This window comes from Periplaneta americana, chromosome 6, assembly GCF_040183065.1.
Source record: "Periplaneta americana isolate PAMFEO1 chromosome 6, P.americana_PAMFEO1_priV1, whole genome shotgun sequence".
Classification (NCBI taxonomy): Eukaryota; Metazoa; Arthropoda; class Insecta; order Blattodea; family Blattidae; genus Periplaneta; species Periplaneta americana.
Window position 1 is genome coordinate 141433571 of NC_091122.1, and position 24207 is coordinate 141457777.

Sequence of the window (24207 nt, forward strand, 5' to 3'; positions counted from 1 at the left end):
TGACATAAATTATCTTTCTATCAACGAAAATAAAACCATAATTATTCCATTCTCATTATCTGAAAAATGTAACAAACCTCCTACATCTATATTACGTAAATTACATAACTCTAATTGTTGCCTTATGCAGGTCCAATCATTAAGGAGTCTTCTGAAGTTAAGTAGGCCTACTTAGGCATAATTTTCGACAATCATTTAAAATAGAACCAACACATTAATTACCTTTGTAATAAATTACGTAAAATAATGTTATTTTGTTTTATTGAGGAATTACTTGTCAATAAGTTTATTACGCACAATATACTTAACTTTATTTCAATCGGTAATTATGTATGGAATTATAGGATGGGGTAGCTCATTTAAATCCAATTTTAATCCACTTTATTTATTACAGAAGAAAATAATTAAAATATGTCTTCATAAACCTATTGATTTTCCATCTCAAAAATTGTTTTTAGACTTTAATGTTCTTAAAATAAGACAAATTTATTATATTGTATTAATAGAATTCATACATAAAAATCGAAATAATTTTGAATTGTATTCTCGTAGTTATGAAACAAAAGGTATGCATTCTTTAAGATTATTTGAACCAAAATGCAACACTGCTACAGTATTTAATCATAGTAGTAATTTAGGCCCAAGAATATGTAACAAAGTTATATTTAAATATCCTAATCTTGTCAATACTAATAGTTCTAGTATTAAATTTAAAAAGTTACAGTATGTATGGATTTTATACAAATTGAAACATTGTAAATTTAAATTTATATATTCTTGTTGCCTAATAGACATAAGACAAATTTTATTTTATACTTCTTAATTTCAATTCTGGAATCCGCCCCTGAGCACGAGTTCTACTCTTTCAGGGGCGAGCTAAGTTTTTCTGTTTATATTATATTTTATGTTACAATTATTAGCAAAATAATAAATAAATTAATTAAATAAACAAATAATTAAATCATTTGTATTACGTAACAACAGTATATTCAAAGTATGAACTTAACATAAAGAAGGCATTGAAACACACTTGCAGGAAAATAAGTCATAAAAACATATTAATAATTGAAACCATTGATAAATAAATAACAAATAAATAACAATAGTGTACGCACTGGACTCGCATTCGGGAGGTCCGGTTCGTATTCCTCCTCCATAGGTCTGATTTTATGCTTCAGTTTTTTAAATTTCTAGCCTCTTTCACTCTCCTCAGGCATTATTAAGTTTAAGCTTACAATGCCCCTTCTATTCTCAGCACTTCTAATCAAATAGCAAGTAATCATTTCAAATATTTTACCTAATTTGTCATCAGTACTTTGGGTTTACATTCTCCTTGTATGGTTTGTAAGCGTCAATTGATTAACTTGTATTGTAGTGTCACATACTGTATATCAGATTAAATCTTTATTGTGAAAGATCGACATCTATGTAACGGATGATTTTATTCATATGCACAGTGCTTAAGATGTAATGATAATATGCGCTAGATTAATGATTTTCATAATATTTTAAACAATCTTAACGTAAAACTTAAATACAATACGGATAACATCTTGAAACTTTAATTGTTTATATAATTAATCGGGATTTAGGCAAACGGAATCCAGCAAGTCATCAATTTATACATACATAGTATTACTGTATTAAAAATAAAATATGCTATTTCATTTATTATAAGTGTAATCATGTATATTTTAAGTGCGATGAGCTTTGAATTTCAAAATTTATAGAGTAATATCAGTCGAGAAATTGTAAATAAAAATATTTTTGTGAACCCAAGTACTCTTTGAAAAATCTGAATTCCTAGTGAAGATAATTAAGGGAGATATAAGATAATGTTTTCAGTTGATTATCACGATGGACGCTGATGTGTCCGTTTTCTACCAAGTGCCATTAAAATGTCTCCCCACTTGTGTTCCTTCTTCCCCTCAAGTCTGATCCGCCGCCAGGACAACTTCGCCGTCACAGCCTCTGTTTGACCAGTGGCCGGCCAGCCATAGTACAGGCTCACAGTTTCTTCTGTTGTTTAACGGTGCACAATATTTATGTGAAGGTTACGCCAATATGTCTGTGTCAAATTTAGCTTCTTGTGTGACTGTAAGGGGTCGACAAAATTAGCTCCTTTGTTATCTAGTGCCGATTTCTTTAAAATAAAATTTAGTGCGGAATTTGTCCCCTCATTTGCTAGTGTGTTACAAACGGACTTTATTTGTTTCAGCTGCTTGACTTAAATTTAGAAGTCTCTATTGTCGGTTTATATACTGCCCTGTTTCGAAAGAATATTCAGGATTTTCGTCATCGAAGAACAAAGAAAAAAATAATATTAAAATCGTATTCTCCTGTTATAGAAGTGGACATTAGGATTTTGTGAAATCAAGAAGTGAAATGTGTTGTGTTCCCCGAAATAATCTTCATTAGAGTTAAAATATTGAATTTAGTAAGAAATCCTAACAGTTTCAGTCAAATTATTGATTAATAAAATCCTTACATATAAACAATTATTTTGAAATAATTAGCTTGTTATTTTGAATATAATTTATTATATTTTAGTAGTTTAAAATGTTATATGATTCTATAAATATTTTAATGACAATTTTCTTTGTTTTTGTATGGATATGTACATTTGTACTCTATGTACTTGCATTTTATACAAACAATTAGATTACTAATATCTTTCATGCATTACACACGAAAACTTCAAAGCTTCTGTTTATATTCCAATTAATATTGTGAAAAACTTAATAAATTGTTAGGAGTAAAGCTCAGACCAGTTTTAATTTAAATACAAATGAAATAAGCAAATGTTTCAATTATGACAAGCTATATACTTTTCCTCTCAAAGGAATACCATCATATTTAAAATATTTTCTCTGGTCCTGACTAACAAATTTTCCTATCATTGTCACTTTATCTTCATTTTACACTGCACTTCATATTATAATTTATTTTTAAATATTCTCCGGTCTTAAATTTAAACAGTATGTACTGTAATTGTCACAATATATTAACCATTATTACTTATTAAACGAAGTATATGCAAATATTTAAAGAAATAATCTTATTTGTGTAAAATTATACAAAACTTTCAAGTCTAATTTATTAATAATTTATTAAAAATTCGTTTTTAATATGTTTAGATATGCATAAAAAAATTATATTTCACTTTGACATTTTTCTAGACCTCTAAAAAATTATCGCGATAGAAATAATATACATAGCAACAAAAAATATATAATTATTTTCTTTCATTAAAGATATGACTATATGATTATCACATCAACCGTGTGACAGTGAACTTAATTGCCAGTACAGTCCTCAAGCGTTGCTGATATGAATGATCAAGAATCTCAAGCAATCACATTCCAAGTCTAAGTGTTATGAATACATTTTACAATCACAGTCAGTTTGAAGGTGCTTTAAGTTACAATTTTGATATTCGATGATGTTGTTGCCCCTGCACTGAAGACATCGACAGTGGTGGTGTGCGAGATATAGTGTGGGTAGCTTCCCTAAGTGTCACGTGATGCGAGTTGATGATGGAGATAGCAACAATGAGTGAACAATGAGAGAGCCGCACTATGCGCTCTCCACTACTGCGCCTGCTCAGTAGTGTGATGGGCAATTTGGCCAAGCCACTCATGTCGTCTGGGAACTCCGCGTGGAAGGAGGTCTGGGGGAGGTGAGCAACTCCTAGATCACAACTTTTGCTACGACGTAGCATAGGCTAACTTAACATCATTTTTAGGTTATTGTGAGTCAGCTGCATGTCTACAGATGCGTCATTGTTATGGTCATTTCTGTATGCACAAATTAAAATATAATTAATTTATTAACTAGCGGACTTACTCGTGTTAATTATGTAAGTCTGTGCGGCTTACAGCTGTTTCTGTGCTTCGTCACACCATCTTCAGAGCCTACTAGATCTCGGCGTCATCTTGAACTTCTCTGCCTGTTGTGTGGGTGCGTTTGATTGTTGAAAAGTGTTGAAAAGTGGAGTCATGAAGTGGAGTGATGAAGCACCGAAACAGCTGTAAGCCGCACAGACTTACATAATTAACACGAGTAAGTCTGCTAGTTAATCAGTTACTTATATTCAAGTGTTAAAAGTAGTGTACGCAAGATCCAAAATGTAAAATATATTTATTTATATGATTTGAAAAAAAAAGATAGGAATTTTAGAAGAAATCCATTTCTTCTTCTTCTTCTTCTTCTTCTTCTTCTTCCTGTTTAGGGTTAGGCCTAAAAGACCTCTTCCTAGACTAAAATTGATCGCTCCATCTACGCCGCGGTCGTTCCACATCTCGTGTACCAATCGGTTTGTAAAATAAAGCCTGCCTTGGATATCTTGAGGAGTTCATTCGTATTACATGGTCTTTCCACTGTTTTTGATATCTTATTGTATCTTCAATTATATTATCTTCACCTAGCTGTTTACTTCTACCTATACTTCTCATCTTATCTCTTCTTTTAACTACTTGCATGGGTCTTAAGAATCTCATTTGTACGACTTCTAATCTTTTCTTGTGTGCTGTTCGTAGGGTCCATGTTTCGCTGGAATACATTAGAGCGGGTTTCGATATAATTTTATATAGGGTAAAGGTTGCTAATATTGTGATACGAGTAATATTGTGATAGGTATTTTTGAGAATTTATTACAATTTTACTGAGTGAGAGAAGGGCGGGTTGGGCGGGTTTTGTGCAGAAACTTGTCCACGAACATTCCTCTAATACGTTGATGAAAAAAACCGACCTTCCTCTCGCTCAGTAAAATTGTAAAAAGTTCTCAAACACTATCAGAATATTACTCATATCACAATTTACCAACCTTTACCCTATACGCAGTTAAACGTCTTTTTGCATACAATTGTTAAAATGACGTTTAATACATCAATTAAGGCTGTTGTATTTTATATTATTTTCAATATCTGCATCCATTTCTATAGCTGATATCTTTGAACCTAAATAATTGAATTCTGACTATTCAATTATTTCGCTATCAATAATAATTTTAACTCGTTTTTGTTCTTTACCTAACATTGTCATTGCTTTGTTCTTATTATAATTCTCCATAATATTATTGAGATTAGTAACAGGCCTTTGTAGATCATTTTCAGTTTCTGATAAAAGTATCTGGTCACCTGCGAATAAAATGGTTAATATTAATTTCCTTACTTAGTGATCGGTGAAAGACCACACTCTTGTTTCAAGCCTTGATTTGGATTTATAATAATCTATCTGTTATTTTGATTCTGATCTCATGCATTATATTTATTTTCATTTCATTATAAATTGCTTTCATAGCGTTTATTAAATTATGTAGGATGTTATAACTTTCTAAAATTTCCCATAGTTTCTTCCGCACAACTCTACCATAGGCTTTAGTATAATCTAAAAATAATAGATACTCGGTAAGTTGGTAAATTGAATTCGCATCTTTTTTCTAAAATTGTTTCACTGTGAAACTAGCATCGATACAGGACCTTCCCTTTCGAAGCCGTTCTGTTCTTCTCTTAGTATTTTCACTGTTATAGCCTAGACTGTAATTTATTCTTTAGGATTCCGGCATAATTTGTAGGCTGTTACTAACAGTGAAATTCTCCTGTAATTATCACATTCATTTCTACTTCCTTTTTTGTATATGATAATTGTTTTCAGTTGTAAAAGTCTAATTTTCAGTTTGTGTCCTTCATATTTCAGTAATTCCATGTTAATATTGTCTATTCCTGCGATTTTCTATTTTTCGTTTCCTTCAATACTGTCTCTAACTCATCTATTATTCGTTTACATCCATTTACCAATGCACTTTTTGTAATAATAATAATAATAATAATAATAATAATAATAATAATAATAATCTGGTCATTGAAATACAACGCGTGTGGAACTAGTATTATTTCAACTGAGAATATAATGTAGTCACCTCATATATATTTGAAATTTTCCCCGAAAAAACCAGCATCCCAGTATTAAAAATATTTTTTTGAACATTTTACTTATCGGTATACGTGTATGTTAAGAAAATATGCAATATAAAATGCAAAATGTTATTTAAGTAGGATTATCTATAAACATATTTCTAAATGACTACTTTGACGCAAAGCTTTATAATCAGTAACTTTAAGAGCAAGATTTGATTTAATATAATATCCACTTGGGTAAGAGTGTTATATTAGTAGCAAGAGTAATGTTAGGTAGAAGTTGCTGTAATTCTACGGATCTAAATTCCAAAGACTGACGAAAGTACAATAATTTTGTCACGAAATGGCACAGTAATGTAACATGATTATGAAAAATTGATCTTGAAACTTGAGGTTTAATTCGTTTATAATACTATATCAAGAAATCGTAAAATGCGTTCCTATATTAGAGCAGAATATAAGTGTATGAAGTCCCTTCAATACGTTTTTACTACTTTCTCAATTATGTCTATGGATTGCGTGCATATGTAGGTATATAATGGATTTTTCCTCTCGTAAAATTAGTTAATCGAAGATTTTATTATGTTGTTATTTCTGCCAATAAAATAATCATTATAAAATTATTTACCTGCTAACAGGCATGGTAATATCACTGATTTTTTTCGATGTTGGAGAGTAGACAATAATTTTAGACTATTTATAATTTGGTGAATGTAACTTATTTTTCACAGGTAGCCTTATTATGTGAATGTTTAGAGGCACAATTTTTTCTGCCAATTCTTTGTGTAATAAGAGCAATGTCCTTGACATAGCCGCTCCAAACTTCTAACGAATTAATGTCGGGAGAACGAGGAGGCCATAGTACTGCCGCGTCCAATCCAAGGGTTTGGGCAAGTGTTTACCAGTATTGTACTCACAATTATGCTTCACTGAGGCGGGGCTCCATCTTGTTGCAAGATTATGCTGGGCTGTTTGTGTACAATCTGTGAAAATACGTATTTTTTCAGAATGTCTAGGTACGAAGGTGTCGTGACAGTAGGCTCAATGAAAAAGAAAGGTCCAATTATCATATACTGCTATAGACCACACCATACATTTAGTTGTCTCGAATATGCTTCATGATTATAAGGAGATTTTGGCCCCATATTCGAACATTGTGCCGGTTAGCTTTCCCAGACAAATGGAAAGTTTCCTCGTCAGAAAACATAACATGACCAAATACTGTCATCCTTTCTCCCCATGCGTTCTAGGATCTCAATTTTAAATTCTTGTGCTGAGGATTGTAAGTTGGCTTTATTTCTTGAACAATAACCTTATACCTTATAGGGGCAATTTTTATGTTGAGTAATTTTCGCATCGACAGACAACAATAATCAGTAGTGCCATTTGCATCAGTGACGAAAATATTTGGATTGAACTTCCCAATAAAAACGATAAAAAAACTTACTGAGCGTTTGGTCTTCTTTTCATGTTCAATTAAAATAAGAGAAGTTCGAGAGGGCCACTATTATAAATATTTTTATTTCGAGAAAAAAAAAAAACATAAGTACATAACTTCTGTGCAGAAGATGTAGATGTCTGCTGAATCTTCTCCACTAGTATCATGTGAAGGAAATAGTAATTTTGCATACGAGTATATTACTTTTGTCATTCGGTCCCCTACTTGTAAATTTTGTATCAAATAAGAACCGAGGTGTGGAAGAAATAGTAAATAGGTATATCACAGTGTATAATGTTTTGGATATAATACTCCCTCGTCTGAAAGAAACTTTTCTATGTGTAAGACTATATGAAAACTACTAAAATAACGATAATTGTTTTTAAGAAGATCATAATACGCAAGATTTAAAAATTCTGAAATCAATTAAGTAACCTGTGTCATATGACACACGACAATATATTATAAACGAAATATTTAATTAATGCAGGCAGAGGTGTTAAAATATGTGTAGACTATTAATCTATTTATATCGTGTTATTACTACTTTTCTCATTACCACTGACTCTCTTACTAACAACACATATTCCTTCAATAATAATTAGAAATAAATTCTATTTAAAGATTGATTTTCATATTGTTATGATAATTGTTATCATTGAATGCCTGACAATATTTTAACACTACTACGTGTACTTGATATATGTGATTCGTTTGCATTTGCGTCTGAGAAACATCTTTATGTTTTCAACAGGCAATTCACCTGCAATAAAACAAAGCTTCTGACACTGTACACAATTCTCTGTTTTCTAGTAATGTCAACATTTAACGCAACTTGCCAAGATTGTACTAGGCCAATTATTCGGCTGTCAGATGTTAAATAAATAAAACATGAGAACTTTAATCCGGAAAAGAATACGTGTAATACATGTATAGAACAGACAGACCTGAAATTTTTAATATACTGTCTCCGTGAAGTCATGCTTGAGTTTTAAATGACTATATAATAGCAATTAAACAAAATAGAGCTGTAAAACGGCCACTAAATGAAGTAATAATTTTGAACATTTTCGTTTGATTATAGTTGCCATAGTTTCAATTGAATTGAATTTCGACAGGGCAGCACTACGACCTGGCACTGCAACCTAAAGATCTATTGCGCTTATCCTCAAACTAGGTGATATCGCAACTCGTTGTGTATCCAGCTTTCGAGCAGACAACTCCACTCGTCCCTAGATCCCACTCTGTGCGTCACCAGATGGAGTTCAGGGGAATATATGGAATGATAACAGACTAGAGATCGGGGGGATGATTTTGATGTCTAGTATGGGGAAAAGATAGAACTATGAGAAAAACCCAACTCCGATCTTATCCGCCACAATTGTCATTATAGATTGTTTAAATGAAAAATCCTAGGCCGAGTCGAAATTCGAAGCCCGGTCGCCTACTTGACAGACCCTTCAGCCACCGCAGGGGACAAGTTGTCATGATACCTACCTGTCGATTTTTATTGTTGCAACTAGCCGTACCCGTGCGCTCCGCTGCACCTGTTAGAAATAAATATAAAGTAATTACATAATTAAAATAGGACGTTTGATCCAGGGAACAACTTTTACAACAGCGCAAGATAATCTGCTTCGCTCATTACCCAATATTTTTTTTTTTTGCATTGCATTTATTGGATATATATTTTATGTATTTTAACAAGATTCAATTGAGCATAGTTAAAATTTGAATTATAAAATAATGGATTGCTAAGCTAACGTATTATTACTGCATACTAAATCAATACACTCTCGTTGTTCGTTAATTCTCTGATATTAAAATGAGTGTACATAAATATTATTTTAAGAAATACAGAAAACGAATGTACAAAATAGTCTATCAAATTTTCTGTGCATAAGAAGCTATTTTAATCTTACCTGTACTCGATTTACTCAGACGTTACTGTAATAACATTATAGCATTATGTTCATCTAGAGAAACTACACTTTCTAATGGTTAAATAGTAATTAATTATACAAATCGGTTAATTTAGCTTCTGATATGACTTCATACAAACACAGAAACATTCTCTGTAGGCTACGTTTAATAGCTTTCGATTGTTGTTGTCCAAGGCCCCTTATAGACGAAGTCATTTGTTCTTAATTCATTGCAACTAGCCGTACCCGTGCGCTCCGCTGCACCTGTTAGAAATAAATATAAAGTAATTACAGAATTAAAATAGGACGTTTGATCCAGGGAACAACTTTTACAACAGCGCAAGATAATCTGCTTCGCTCATTACCCAATATTTTTTTTGCATTGCATTTATTGGATATATATTTTATGTATTTTAACAAGATTCAATTGAGCATAGTTAAAATTTGAATTATAAAATAATGGATTGCTAAGCTAACGTATTATTACTGCATACTAAATCAATACACTCTCGTTGTTCGTTAATTCTCTGATATTAAAATGAGTGTACATAAATATTATTTTAAGAAATACAGAAAACGAATGTACAAAATAGTCTATCAAATTTTCTGTGCATAAGAAGCTATTTTAATCTTACCTGTACTCGATTTACTCAGACGTTACTGTAATAACATTATAGCATTATGTTCATCTAGAGAAACTACACTTTCTAATGGTGAAATAGTAATTAATTATACAAATCGGTTAATTTAGCTTCTGATATGACTTCATACAAACACAGAAACATTCTCTGTAGGCTACGTTTAATAGCTTTCGATTGTTGTTGTCCAAGGCCCCTTATAGACGAAGTCATTTGTTCTTAATTCATTGCACCGTCTCAGATGGCGTTATTTTAATTTTAAAACTCATTTATCTCATTAAATATCAGTCCTATCAAAATTGTGTAAAGAATAAAACTTATCGGAAATCATTTTTAAAGAAACTTTTGCTATGTAACATTTTTTACAAAAATCAATAATAAGCGAGATATTTCGATTTATTTAATTCAGGCCCCCTTATAACCCCCCCTTTTAAATAAAGTATTTTGAATGTCATATAGCCTAAAATCTAACTTACAACGAACTTAATTTATATTCCAATTTTCATATAAATCGGTTCAGCCATTATCGCGTGAAAAGGTAACAAACATACAGACAGACATACAAACAAAAATTTCAAAAATGCGATTTTCGGTTTCAGGGTGGTTAATTATATATGTTAGGACCAATTATTTTTGGAAAATCGAAAATTACCAGAAAAATTCCGGCTACAGATTTATTATTAGTATAGATGAAGAACAATCTGTTTTTAGATAGTATAAAATTTAGTGATGTGTTCACTTTTCACTTTGGGCATTTTAGTCGTTAAAACCAGAGGATATGGGCTCACGAAAGTCCGCATTACATTGTTTAGTATGAGCACAATATCCCAAAAGTTAATGTTTGTTGTGCTCTTGTAAGAGAAAAAGTAATTGATTCCTTCTTCTTCGTGGAATCCATTGTAACCTCGCAGAACTACCTCGATATGTTAGAACTGTCTGAGTTCCCAAAATTCCCAACTCTAATGTAATCTTTCATTGATGTGATCTAGATCAGTGATATTCAACCTATGATACGCGTACCACAGGGGTACGTGGTGTTGTCTCAATTGGTACACATCCCACTGATTACGTATGTAAATTGCTGACATACTTATTTTATTATACTTGTTGATAAGCTATTGCATTGTATTATAGCTTCTTTTACAATATCAACTCTTGTTTTTCCTTGCTTGAATACCATTTTATGTAAATCATTAGGCCTACTATTATTATTGCATCAATAATTACTGTATTATTATTATTATTATTATTATTATTATTATTATTATTATTATTCTTATTCCTTGCCTTGGATTTTACTACCTCTGGCAAAGTTTTACACAGAGCCTAATTTTGTTTCAGTATTTTTCAATCGGTGTGCTGCCCAAACACACGACGTAACTTTAATGACGTAGAATAGGCAGTACGCCAGGCGTTCACCTACGACAACAGAGGGTTTCACTTTTACCATGGACAAACACCAATTCTACACCTCATCAAAACAGACGCGTTGCGGTACACATACATTTAGTTTGAGTAAACATAGACAATTTCATTATAATAAGGTTAACAATTAATTTACCAAATTATTATTTTTCTTTCTTTCTTTCTTACATTTTTTCTTTCTTTTTCCTTGCTTACTTCTTTCCTTATTTTTCTTTGTTTGTTTGTTTGTTTGATTGTTTGTTTCTTTCTTTCTTTCGTTCTTTCTTTCTTGCTTTCTTTATTTCTTTCTTTCTTACATTTTTTCTTTCTTTTTCCTGGCTTACTTCTTTCTTCTTTTTTCTTTCTTTCTTTCTTTCTTTGTTTGTTTGTTTGTTTGTTTCTTTCTTTCTTTCTTGCTTTCTTTATTTCCTTCTTTCTTACATTTTTTTTCTTTTTCTTTGCTTATTTCTTTACTTATTTTTCTTTCTTTGTTTGTTTGTTTCTTTCTTTCTTACTTTCTTTATTTCTTTCTTTCTTTCTTTCTTACATTTTCTTTCTTTTTCCGTGGTTACTTCTTTCCTTATTTTTCTTTCTTTCTTTCTTTCTTTCTTTCTGTCTTTGTTTTTTTCTTTCTTCCTTGCTTTCTTTCTTTCTTACATTTTTTCTTTCTTTTTACTTGCTTACTTCTTTCCTTATTTTTCTTTATTTCTTTCTTTATTTCTTTCTTTCTTACATTTTTTCTTTCTTTTGCCTTGCTTACTTCTTTCTTTATCTTTGTTTGTTTGTTTGTTTGTTTGTTTCTTTCTTTCTTTCTTTTGTATTCTACTTAACTTTCCCTTTTTGTCCAATTTACACACTACTGCTGATAGAGAAGTGTGATTCATTGGATCGTACACTAGACATCTCACAAATGTTAGTTTCCCTGGTAATGGGATCGGCATGGCACAGGACTACAGCTGAGACATCATAGGACAACCACAAGACAAGGGACGAACACATGGTTCCACGGGCGGAAAATAAATTTCTTCCATTGCTCATGCCGGGAATCGAATATCGGACCGCTTGGTTGGGAAGCGCACGCGCTTTCCACATTTACTAAATTATATGAAACCTTAATTTAAATCTATACTTTAGATCGAACGTGTGAATTAGTTACTTCATATTTATCTTACAATTGAAAAAAATTGAAGTTTTTATAAATTATAAGAGAAGTAGTAAACAGCATAATTGCCATCTTGCAATTTTGTTAGTGATTCCAAGAAAACTCTAAGATTTAAAATGGTCTGTAACGCACTCAATTCTGCTTTATGAAACACTTCCTGCGTATGTCTACGCACTTCTCGTAACAAGTTTCTTCGGTAAGCTACAGCGAGGACGCAAAAAGTTAATATTAAAACATGTGGGGAATTAACATTATCTTTCTTTATGTTATCGAAGGGAGAAATTGCAGTACTAACGAGAAATGTATTTCCATATAGATTAAAAACTGAACACTTGATTACTTTCGTGAAGTCATCATCTGTGTGCCCACGTCTGTGGCCTGTCTTGCAATTTTGTGAACATGGTGACTCAAACAGAATTAATCAAAATTATTTTTACAGACTCACTGAATTTTCTTGGTCTTATTAATGTTTTAGTTAGAAGGACTGTTTGTTGAAGGACTTATTATTTGTGGACTATTTCAATTATAACGTATCACAATTATTGGTATGGGTGTTGTATTTTGAACATTAGCGCACCGAAGTACTATAGATTTAGTTACTAAGTTAAATCATTAGACCCAACTTTTTAGAGTTGTTTTATTTTTTGATACCGCAAATAAAACTTTAAGGGAAACATAATTGTAGGACTTAAACTGTAGCGAGGTAGTTAGGTCGTAAGAAGAGGTGCATTATTAATTCTTATTACATAGATTGATATTAATCAGTTATTCTTATATATTCTTATAAACGTTTCGTGACATATTGCTTGCACATTAGGCACAATAACTTAATATAATCAAGTTTGTATTGAAATAAAAAAAGTAGGTTTAAAATCAGTATGTCATCCGTTCACCATTTGGAAAAGTAAGTTATTTGATTGTAATTTGTAATTGACTAAATATTATACTTATAATTTATTCTGGTTGTAGAATCCAATACTGGATCGTAATCCTTGTTAACCATTTCATAATTGATTTTTGATTTCATATCGTTTTGTATAGTAGATCTAATATAAAAAGAGCCCACGCCTGTGGAGTAACGGTTAGCACGTCTAGCCGCGAAACCAGGTGGTCCGGGTTCGATTCCCGGTCGGGACAAGTTACCTGGTTGAGGTTTTTTCCGGGGTCTTCCCTCAACCCAATAGGAGCAAATGCTGGGTAACTTACGGTGTTGGACCCCGGACTCATTTCACCGGCATTATCACCTTCATCTCATTCAGACGCTAAATAACCAAAGCTGTTGAAAAAGCGTCGTAAAATAACCTACTAAAATAAAAAAATATAAAAAGAACCGTTGAGTGAAAATGATAAATGTTATGTTTTATTTAACGACGCTCGCAACTGCCGAGGTTATATCAGCGTCACCGGTGTGCCGGAATTTTGTCCCGCAAGAGTTCTTTTACATGCCACTAAATCTACTGACATGAGCATGTTACATTTTAAGCATACTTAAATGCCATCGACATGGCCCGAGATTGAACCCGCAACCTCGGGCATAGAAGGCCAGCGCTATACCAACTGCGCCAATCAGGCCGACCCATTGTGTGAAATGATTACCTTTTGTTTCAAGTGCCTGTTTATGCAATGGTTAATTTTATAATACCCTTCTTTCTGTGGACAGCCGTTATAGCACGTGTACCAATTTTCTTTAATAAATATACGCAGCAGTAGTGCTTATGTAACGACTATTAGAAATTATATGGTGATAATTTAAAACTATCGACTGGGGAAAACTGAGGCTTTTATTACGGTGGTTTATTTTATTACATAAACCTTGAAGTTTCTTGGAACGTGTCATACAACTGAAATAAATTTCAATAAAGTTAGTCCATTAACTACTTTGTCATTCAAAATCATATTTATAATTAAATTAATGATTTAGTATAAGATCCGGTACGCGTAATTGAATTGGCGCATAATTGTAATTTGACTGAGTTCATTGTAATTTCATATTTATAGCAATCAATTAGCTTTTATAAAAGTTAAACTAAAAGTGGCTCACACATTTCTAAATTAGTGTGAAATTTTATTCTCAGCAATTCCCTCTTCTCATTGCAGTAATTTTCCGGTTCATTGCATCAGCGACACCTTTGAATCCCAACTTTATTTCTCACGATCATTCCATTGACCTTCCAGTCATATTTCAACCATTACCTGGGTAATGTCTCTCTCCAGCTTTTTTTTTTTTTTTTTTTTTTTTTTTTTTTTTTTTTTTTTTTTTTTTTTTTTTTTTTTTTTTGCCTATCACATTTCGTTTGTTTAGAATGTACACACTCCACAAAATTTTCGTGGTAGCCTAGAGCTGTCTATCCTTTTCGTAAAACCAAAATAAGTGAACTGTTAGTTTCATGTATCATCAATAATTTTATTTGTCACTTGTATTATCATCTTCTTCTTCACTTCATGGTTTAGGCATTACGATCTGTTATATCTCCATATTACGTTCGTTTAGCCTTTTGTTGGGACATTCGACATAATAATATACGGTATGTTTTATTTTTTTGCCATTTTGCCTTTTGTATTGGTGTTAGTAATATTTCACTCTTCATTCGAGACAGGTAGTTTTCAGTTTTCTTTATATCAATTTATTTTATCATTTAGATTATATATATATATATATATATATATATATACATTCAATTACTAGCGAATGTTGTATTTTATGTCAGATTTCTTCTTGGACATCCTTTTACTCTACAAAGAAAACCCATCTTTGTCGCTTGTACACCAAGCTACTTCTATCTCGTGTTTCGAATGTCCACGACTCTCTTTCCTATGTTAACATTAGAACTGCCACAGATTTATAGTAGATATATTTTTTTTCTCGTTTTGTTTTGTAGTGTTCTATTATTTATCTTTCCACATTTTCGCTGATAATTGAAACTTGCAATATTTATCGAATTCTGTCATTTCGAAATCCGATCAAGTTGTGATATTTCAAGTAGCTGTCTCGTGAAATACGTCCTTCTGATTTATCGATATAGCAATATACTTTTCATGGTCATATACATCATTTCTATTTGCAAGTTATGTAACCATTGAAATTGAAAGAAAGAGTAATTATGTAAATCTAGTCTTTCAGGTGAAGCTCCCTGTAAAGCAGATTTGAATAATTTCAAGGCAAAAATTGTTCCGGGGCCGGGTGTCTCTGGCGTTTCGTCAGCCCACGCGAGTCGTGTGGTTATAAAGGGAAAAGTTGAGACGGTGTCGGGTGGAGTTCCCGGGTAGCTCAGTTGGTAAGAGCGCTGGTACGTTCAACCAGAGGTCCCGGGATCAATACCTGGCCCCGGAACAATTTTTCCCTTGAAATGATTCAAAGAGTAATTAGTTTTGCAACGATCTGAATGGCAGTATTGCTCCAATAGGCCTGGAGTCCCATTATAAATAACTAATATCTTTTAAAATGTTGTCATTTTTAACTGCGAATTTTAATATAGACCTAATATAAAAGTATTATTAGGAATGACAACAATTATCAATGACATACTTCTACTTACTTAAATAGTTCAATTTATAAATAATAATAATAATAATAATAATAATAATAATAATAATATTAATAATAATAATACTTTATTGCCAGAACAAAGATACATATTGATTTTTTTATATAAGAACTCTCTAGCACCCCCAGAAAGAGTAAGTTACATACTTGTGCTCAGGGGGCATTCCACATAAGTTAATGTTAAAGCATTTTATTGAATAACAGAGTAAAAAGTAATAAAAGAAGAAGAAGAAGAAGAAGAAGAAATACACATCACAATAATTGAACTTTAAATTTCCTCTGTTAACGGCAATTTTAATAGATTTTTTTTAAATGAGGAGCATTAGCAAATTGTATGTTTGGGAATTTATTATGTTATAAATCCTTGGACCGAAGTTGCTACTGTGATTATATGCTACAGTTGTAGTACATTTCGGAACTGTCAAGCATATGTTGTCTGATCTTTTGGTTTTATATTTATGTGAATATAAATTAAATATGTTTCGGTTTTTATGTACGAAATTCAGTAATACATTGTTACAAATTTGTTGGAAGTCAAATACTTTAAATTCTGAATACAGCAGCTCTGAAGGATAATCAAGAGGTTTATTAAGGCGTATTTTTATTATTCTTTTTTGTAGCAGAGTTGTTGGCATGAGGGAGGTACTATAAGCACTACCCCATCCTATAATGCCGTATTGTATTATGGCTTGTACTGATGCGAGATAAATCAGTCATAAAGTATGGACAGTCAAGTAATTCCGTAGAATGACAAAATAGTGAATAATTTTTCTTAATCTATTGCACAGAAAAAGAACATGTTTATCCCAACGTAAATGTTGGTCGATTATTATTCCGAGATATTTAACTTGAGGAGATTAATTTAGAATAGGACAGTTACAACTATTAGAACAATTGGATGTGAATTCAATGTGATATTATTATTATTATTATTATTATTATTATTATTATTATTATTATTATTATTATTATTATTATTATTATCAACCGGAGGGTTAACTCCAACATGGAAACTATTAAACTAAACCCCAGATTCACGTTTTCTCATCTACACCAGTTGACACTGCTAAGGTTCCCTGCGTATCCAGGTTTCGTGCATATGTCCCCAAATGTCTCTAGACCAGCCTCCTCTATGCGTTAACCTGTGGTAGAAAAATGCTATGAATATGATAGTAGAATGAAAAATTCCAATCTTAACTGAGACTCAATGCTTCTCGTCTGCATAAGAAGTTGACCACTCAGCCACCGCAGGGATACAAAGCTGTGTTATAGTAGTTATACACATTCCGAAACAAGATTGCGTAAAATAGCAGCTTTAACGTACCTACACAAGTGAGTGTATGTGTATGTGTTTATTTATATCGTACTGATTTTTTAATGAGAATGAAGTGCTGCCTCATTGTTCAACTTTCAACCTCAAGGACCAGCATTTACTTTTAGGACTTTTTGTATTATAAATAGACTATTTCCATTACATTTTAAGAGCCCTATATACCCTACCTGTTGGTCCGCGGGAAGTATTTTATATTCCTCCTACCCACCAGTTAAACCGGCTCATGCAATCCCCGTGCTTCTCATTACTGTGTAAGACCCGTAAATGACTCAGCATTCAACATGCATAAAGGGAATTATATCAAGAAAGCATCTTATTTCAGAATCAAATTATGTATATTACTAACGTTACCTCATCCCTAAATTATGTAATTACGAGGTCAAAAGACCAAACATTATTAATATTTCCACTTTCAATACGAAATCTTTATGAAGCAAGGGAATTAAAGGTGTTTTTCATTATTCAACTATGGAATTGATTAAACTCTTGCAAGTTGCATGACTGTCGGACAATTATCAGAGCTGTGGAGTTGTAAATCTTAGCTTTAACATACACCACGAACTTGAACAGAAGCGTTCTTGGCTTAGCATTTCTAGAGCCGGATCTGTGGCGGATGCAGGAACTTAGGTTTACACTAGCGCATTGTGAGCCCTATACATGCAATGATTGTCAAAGTCCGACAGGTGGTCTGGGTGGCATTCGTGAATCGGATGATGACAGGTAACCCATCCTGCCTCAATCCTGACAGAACCAGATTCCATTCCCAGACGGGTATATTATGATATCCTCCGGGGCCCGGAGCTCCAAGTCCTTTCTATTTCAGCATCGGAAACTCATATTAATCCCAATACTTCACCCCAGGCTATTTTTAACTTACTTACTTACTTACTTACTTACAAATGGCTTTTAAGGAACCCGAAGGTTCATTGCCGCCCTCACATAAGCCCGCCAGCGGTCCCTATCCTGTGCAAGATTAATCCAGTCTCTATCATCATACCCCACCTCCCTCAAATCCATTTTAATATTATCCTCCCATCTACGTCTCGGCCTCCCTAAAGGTCTTTTTCCCTCCGGTCTCCCAACTAACACTCTATATGCATTTCTGGATTCGCCCATACGTGCTACATGCCCTGCCCATCTCAAACGTCTGGATTTTATGTTCCTAATTATGTCAGGTGAAGAATACAATGCGTGCAGTTCTGTGTTGTGTAACTTTCTCCATTCTCCTGTAACTTCATCCCGCTTAGCCCCAAATATTTTCCTTAGCACCTTATTCTCAAACACCCTGAAACTATGTTCCTCTCTCAGAGTGAGAGTCCAAGTTTCACAACCATACAGAAGAACCGGTAATATAACTGTTTTATAAATTCTAACTTTCAGATTTTTCGACAGCAGACTGGATGATAAGAGCTTCTCAACCGAATAATAACACGCATTTCCCATATTTATTCTGCGTTTAATTTCCTCCCGAGTGTCATTTATATTTGTTACTGTTGCTCCAAGATATTTGAATTTTTCCACCTCTTCGAAGGATAAATCTCCAATTTTTATATTTCCATTTCGTACAATATTCTGGTCACGAGACATAATCATATACTTTGTCTTTTCGGGATTTACTTCCAAACCGATCGCTCTACTTGCTTCAAGTAAAATTTCCGTGTTTTCCCTAATCGTTTGTGTATTTTCTTCTAACATATTCATGTCATCCGCATAGACAAGAAGCTGATGTAACCCGTTCAATTCCAAACCCTGCCTGTTATCCTGAACTTTCCTAATGGCATATTCTAGAGCGAAGTTAAAAAGTAAAGGTGATAGTGCATCTCCTTGCTTTAGCCCGCAGTGAATTGGAAAAGCATCAGATAGAAACTTACCTATACGGACTCTGCTGTACGTTTCACTGAGACACATTTTAATTAATCGAACTAGTTTCTTGGGAATACCAAATTCAATAAGAATATCATATAATACTTCCCTCTTAACCGAGTCATAAGCCTTTTTGAAATCTATGAATAACTGATGTACTGTACCCTTATACTCCCATTTTTTCTCCATTATCTGTCGAATACAAAAAATCTGATCAATAGTCGATCTATTACGCCGAAAACCGCACTGATGATCCCCAATAATTTCATCTACGTACGGAGTTAATCTTCTCAAAAGAATATTGGACAAAATTTTGTACGACGTCAACAAAAGTGATATTCCTCGAAAGTTACCACAGTTGGTTTTGTCCCCCTTTTTAAAAATAGGTACAATTATGGACTCCTTCCATTGTTCTGGTATTTTTAACTATGACAGATAATACAATAGGTGAAATAAGGAGAAGGTGGAGAGAGTTGGTGAAATGATAGAAATAAAATGTTGGTACTCCGAGAAAAACTCGTCTGTTTGCCCACCACAAATTCCATCACGATCAGACCGGGGACCGAACCTGGGATGCAAGACCAGAGCTCTAGCGCTGAGGCACAGAAGCATTTTACTTAAGCACCTAGTAAAAAGTCTTGTTTTCAAAACAGAATTTAATAGTCAATGCATAGGATAGCAGGCCTACTGTAGTCGCGGTGTGGTGGACAACTAATGGAATGGCTTTCAAAGAACCCGGAGGTTTATTGCCGCCCTCACGTAAGCCCGTCATCGGGCCCTATCCTGAGTAAGATTAATCCAGTCCTTAGCATCATATCCCACCTCCCTCAAATCCATTTTAATATCATCCTCCCACCTATGTTATTATTATTATTATTATTATTATTATTATTATTATTATTATTATTATTATTATTGTTGTTGTGTACATTTATATTATATAGATATGAATAGGGAACGGTTTTCTAGTTCTATAATACCTATAATGTTTGCTACATCCTAGACTTATGTTATTCAGATATTCTACGTTTCATGCACGCGGAATCCTTCTATTAAAATTCTATAGTATTACTCGACCAAGGCGAGTGGAGTCGCGGTCGTAATGTGAACTATCGCGATGCGGTATTATGAACGCAGGAGCAGTAGCGCCACGGCTCCGGGCTGCAGGACTCCACTGGCCTTGGTCGAATAGTACAGTACCTAAAATGTCTAAATGAACCATAAACTCCTACAACGCGTAAATCTGTGTTTGTGTTAAAGTGTCTTTTTATAATTTTGCATATATTTAAAATAAAACTACTAAAAATACAAAAATGTCCAAAATAATAAAAATGCTATTTAAATGTAAAAAAAATCTCTTACAGACAAATGCTGGTCTCGCAAGTTTGATCCCTATTGGTTTTGGATGGGGAGAGAAGAAGATTTTACCTAATTTTCTGGAACCGAAGTTCGTTTAAAAAGTCCATCCTGGCATAAAAGGATTGGTAGGTTGTTCAGGTTAGGCGAGTACTTACAAATTAGTTTACGCCTCAATGCACCCCCGTAATGCCAAATGAAACTAAGCAATCAGCAATCTGTCTCTTTCACTGATAGATTCATTGTCAGCACCAGTTCATTTTACACAAATTCCACAAAAATTTGAATATTTACTAAAATTAAAATTATTAATTTTTAAGTTTATATAAACTCCTAAAAGTCCTAAATTGGATTTTAGAAAGTCCTAAATCTCTCTTTTTAGCATCTAATAGTCCGTTCCCTAGTTATGAGATATCGTCGATATAAAATAAAATTTGACCTTTTCATATTCATTTTTTAAATTTAAATCGTAGTCTATACCTGTGAAATAATGAGCAGGAGATTGTCTTCCGCTGTGACTTAATATAAAATAGGACATCACTTAATAGCTTAATTATGTGTGGGGCCTAAAGAATTACCTACCGAAGATATTGGGAATAGTGAAATAAAGTTATTTGAATCACTGTATCTTAGTGGGATAATGGTTATTTATTGTACAAGTGAGTGAAAGATTTCATTCACGAGCGGGAATATTTTGTATAGGACCTGTATACCGAATATGCTAACTTCGAAAATGGATTAAATCCATTTACTCACGAGAATAATACCAAATACTATCCAATATCTCCCAATAAATCGTTATAATAAATAACTATTATAATAATTTAATATTAATTATTAATATTATTAATGTATAATGATATCTTTTACATTCATGTACTACTGCTACGAACAACGATATATACAAATTTATGCAAGTTACTTGTTATAGCAAGAATGAAAATTCACTCCTTCCTAGTAACAGTAACATGAATATAAAGAATAACTTATATTATGCAATATCAACATAGTAACAGGTTATTTTATTGTGACAGGCTCATGTCAGTAGATTTACTGGCATGTAAAAGAACTCCTGTGGGACAAAATTCCGGCACATCCTGCTACGCTGATATAACCTCTGCAGTTGCGAGCGTCGTTAAATAAAACATAACATGTGTTATTGCACTATTTTCACTAGGCCTAAGTTAAATACAACAATAGTTGCATTCATAGTGTTCTGTCCAAGGGCAGGTCTTTCACTACAATCCCAGCATTCTCCAGTCTTTACTATTTTCTGCCTTCCTTTTAGTCTCCGCATATGATCCATATATCTTGATGTCGTCTATCATCTGATATCTTCTTCTATCCCGAACTCTTCTCCCGTTCACCATTCCTTCCAGTAAATATATTTATCGTAAAATTATTGAATATACTGTATCTCTTTGTTATAATGTTTATGCACTTAAATGTATATTAATAAAAATTTATCTGCAAATAAATTGAAGAAACAAGTTTGGGTTCACTTTGGTTATATACATCTTCCAGTTCGACAAGAACACTAGATGCATTGGCAGCAAGAGAACCTTGTAACAAACTTCTGCTCTGCTAATTCTGCATTGTCCTTGCCACCACCCACCCTCTACTTTCGTCTTCCAAATCTCTTTCCTTCTCCTATGAGCCTCGTTCACTCTCTTCTTTGTCTTTGATCCATCCATTATTTATATCTTACTTTCCCATTCCTTCCCTCCCCCCACTCCGGCTTCTTCCTTAATGTTTGCTTTTCTTAAGGTGAGCTTTGTGGTTCTCTTGAGTGAAACTAATCTGTCACCCACTCTTTCCAACCAGCTTCGTTTCTTATTCTGTCTGTCCATTTCACACGCTCCATCCTTCTCCATAGCCACATTTCAAATGCTTCTAGTCACTTCTCTTCACTTCGCCGTAATGTCCATGTTTTTGCCCCATACAATACTACATCCCACACAAAGCACTTCACTAGTCTCTTCCTTAGTTCTTTCTCCAGAGGTCCGCAGAAGATGGTTCTTTATCTATTAAAACTTCCTTTGCCATTGCTATCCTCCTTTTGGCTTCTTGGCAGCAGCTCATGTTACTGCTTATAGTACACCTCAAATATTTGAAACTGTCCACTTGCTGTACTGCCTCATTTAGAATTCACAAGTTTACCTTCTTTACTTTTCTATAGTATAACAATGAAAACTAATCCAGGGACATATTTAATAACGTTCATATTTAATTTACAATACGAACGCCATAGATGACATGGGTACAGTTATACCATTGTCACCTATTTCAAGACTCTATCAGTTGACCAGTTCTCTTGTTAGTATTTACAAGAACACTAGTAACTCATAAGTAGCGGGACTCCTCTGTCATGTGGTCATCCTTTTGTCGCGTTTCGTTCTCATTTTTGTGAGATTTTTTTAACCATCACGATCTCAAAAAGCATGCTTATGTGATCGTTGAAGGCCAAACACAAGAAGTAGGACATACTCCATTCGTATGTGAGAGAGAAGAAATAAATCTTCATTTATCTACTAGGAATCGAACTCGGATTTCTTAGACTTGTAGTAGGAAACGCTACCATATGCATCATAATGGAGCCCAGGCATTATTTTTAAACTCCCTCAAAGACAACTGCATGTCCGTTCTTTGACCACTTATTTATAAGTCACATTCAATTAATGAAGCTCCTAAAAAGAGAATAAGATAGAGACAACCTACTCTTCCAGATGTGTATCAGTTGTTTCTTAATTGAGCATCCATCGTAATTGAATAACATCTACTTGGCCGAACATATTACAGTAAACAAGCTGGAATGAAACAAGGGGTTGCTGCGTCTGGAGGACCACCCTGGTGCGGCAGAGTTACATCACTGTTGGGCCGCGTAGTTTTACGTCAGCAGTAAATAGAACTGCTGGTCAGGAAGAACAGAACAGTTCCGTGAGGTCTTCGCACCCATAGTTTACTTACTGCCGACCATAACGTCGCTTCTTCGGGCTATCTTAACTTAATTATTTAATTCGGGAGTAGCCAAGAATAACGCATGTACAAATATACTATCCATAATGATTATAGACAACTATTGCAGGGTCGGATTCTGTACTCTGAAAATAGCGACGAGAAGGAAAACTAATGTTCCAACCTCATTCAGAATCGATGACATTATGATAATGAAAACTCATTAATTTCAGTTAAACATTTCAGTATAAGGTAAATTCATCTGCCATAATACGACGTCATTATACAATGAAGAAATGAAATGTGCTTGTGTAGTGTGCCTATAGACGTGTAAAAATTATTAGACTCAAACGGTAATATATATGATTCAAGTAACATTTTTTCTACAAAACTCGTTTATTACACACTGTTTGCAACAATTAATATTTAGTATGAAACCCTTGTTCTTTATCATCAATTTTATGCGGTTTGGCATGCTTTTCATGAGATTTTCACATTCTTGATGTCTTCATCCCTGTGCCAATTTGGATAAGTGCTTCTATGAAGTCTACCTTGGTGGTAATCGTCTTTTTTTTTTAGTTTTCTCTTTACGATATACCGAAGATTTTCAATTGAATTTGCGTCTGGGCTGTTACCTGGCCACAGAAGGACGTCTACATTATTTTCAGCCAGAA

General features: G+C 33.3%; 1 protein-coding gene across 9 annotated transcripts in view; it reads left to right on the plus strand.

Annotated features, from left to right (window-relative positions):
• The window catches only part of LOC138701841 (ATP-sensitive inward rectifier potassium channel 12-like), a 262287-nt gene that overhangs the window by 123369 nt on the left and 114711 nt on the right, over window positions 1-24207 (plus strand). The window contains exons 1-3 of one of the 9 annotated variants that reach the window (XM_069829157.1): window positions 1981-2097; window positions 2219-2437; window positions 3255-3679. The exons of 4 other annotated variants lie outside the window; for them this stretch is intronic. In XM_069829157.1, coding sequence (XP_069685258.1) covers window positions 3579-3679 — 101 coding nt within the window. In that variant the 5' untranslated portion in view covers window positions 1981-2097; window positions 2219-2437; window positions 3255-3578. Of the gene's footprint in view, window positions 1-1979; window positions 2438-3254; window positions 3680-24207 lie in introns of those variants that run through there. 4 more of the 9 variants (XM_069829156.1, XM_069829158.1, XM_069829160.1 and 1 more) reach the window with 4 other exon arrangements.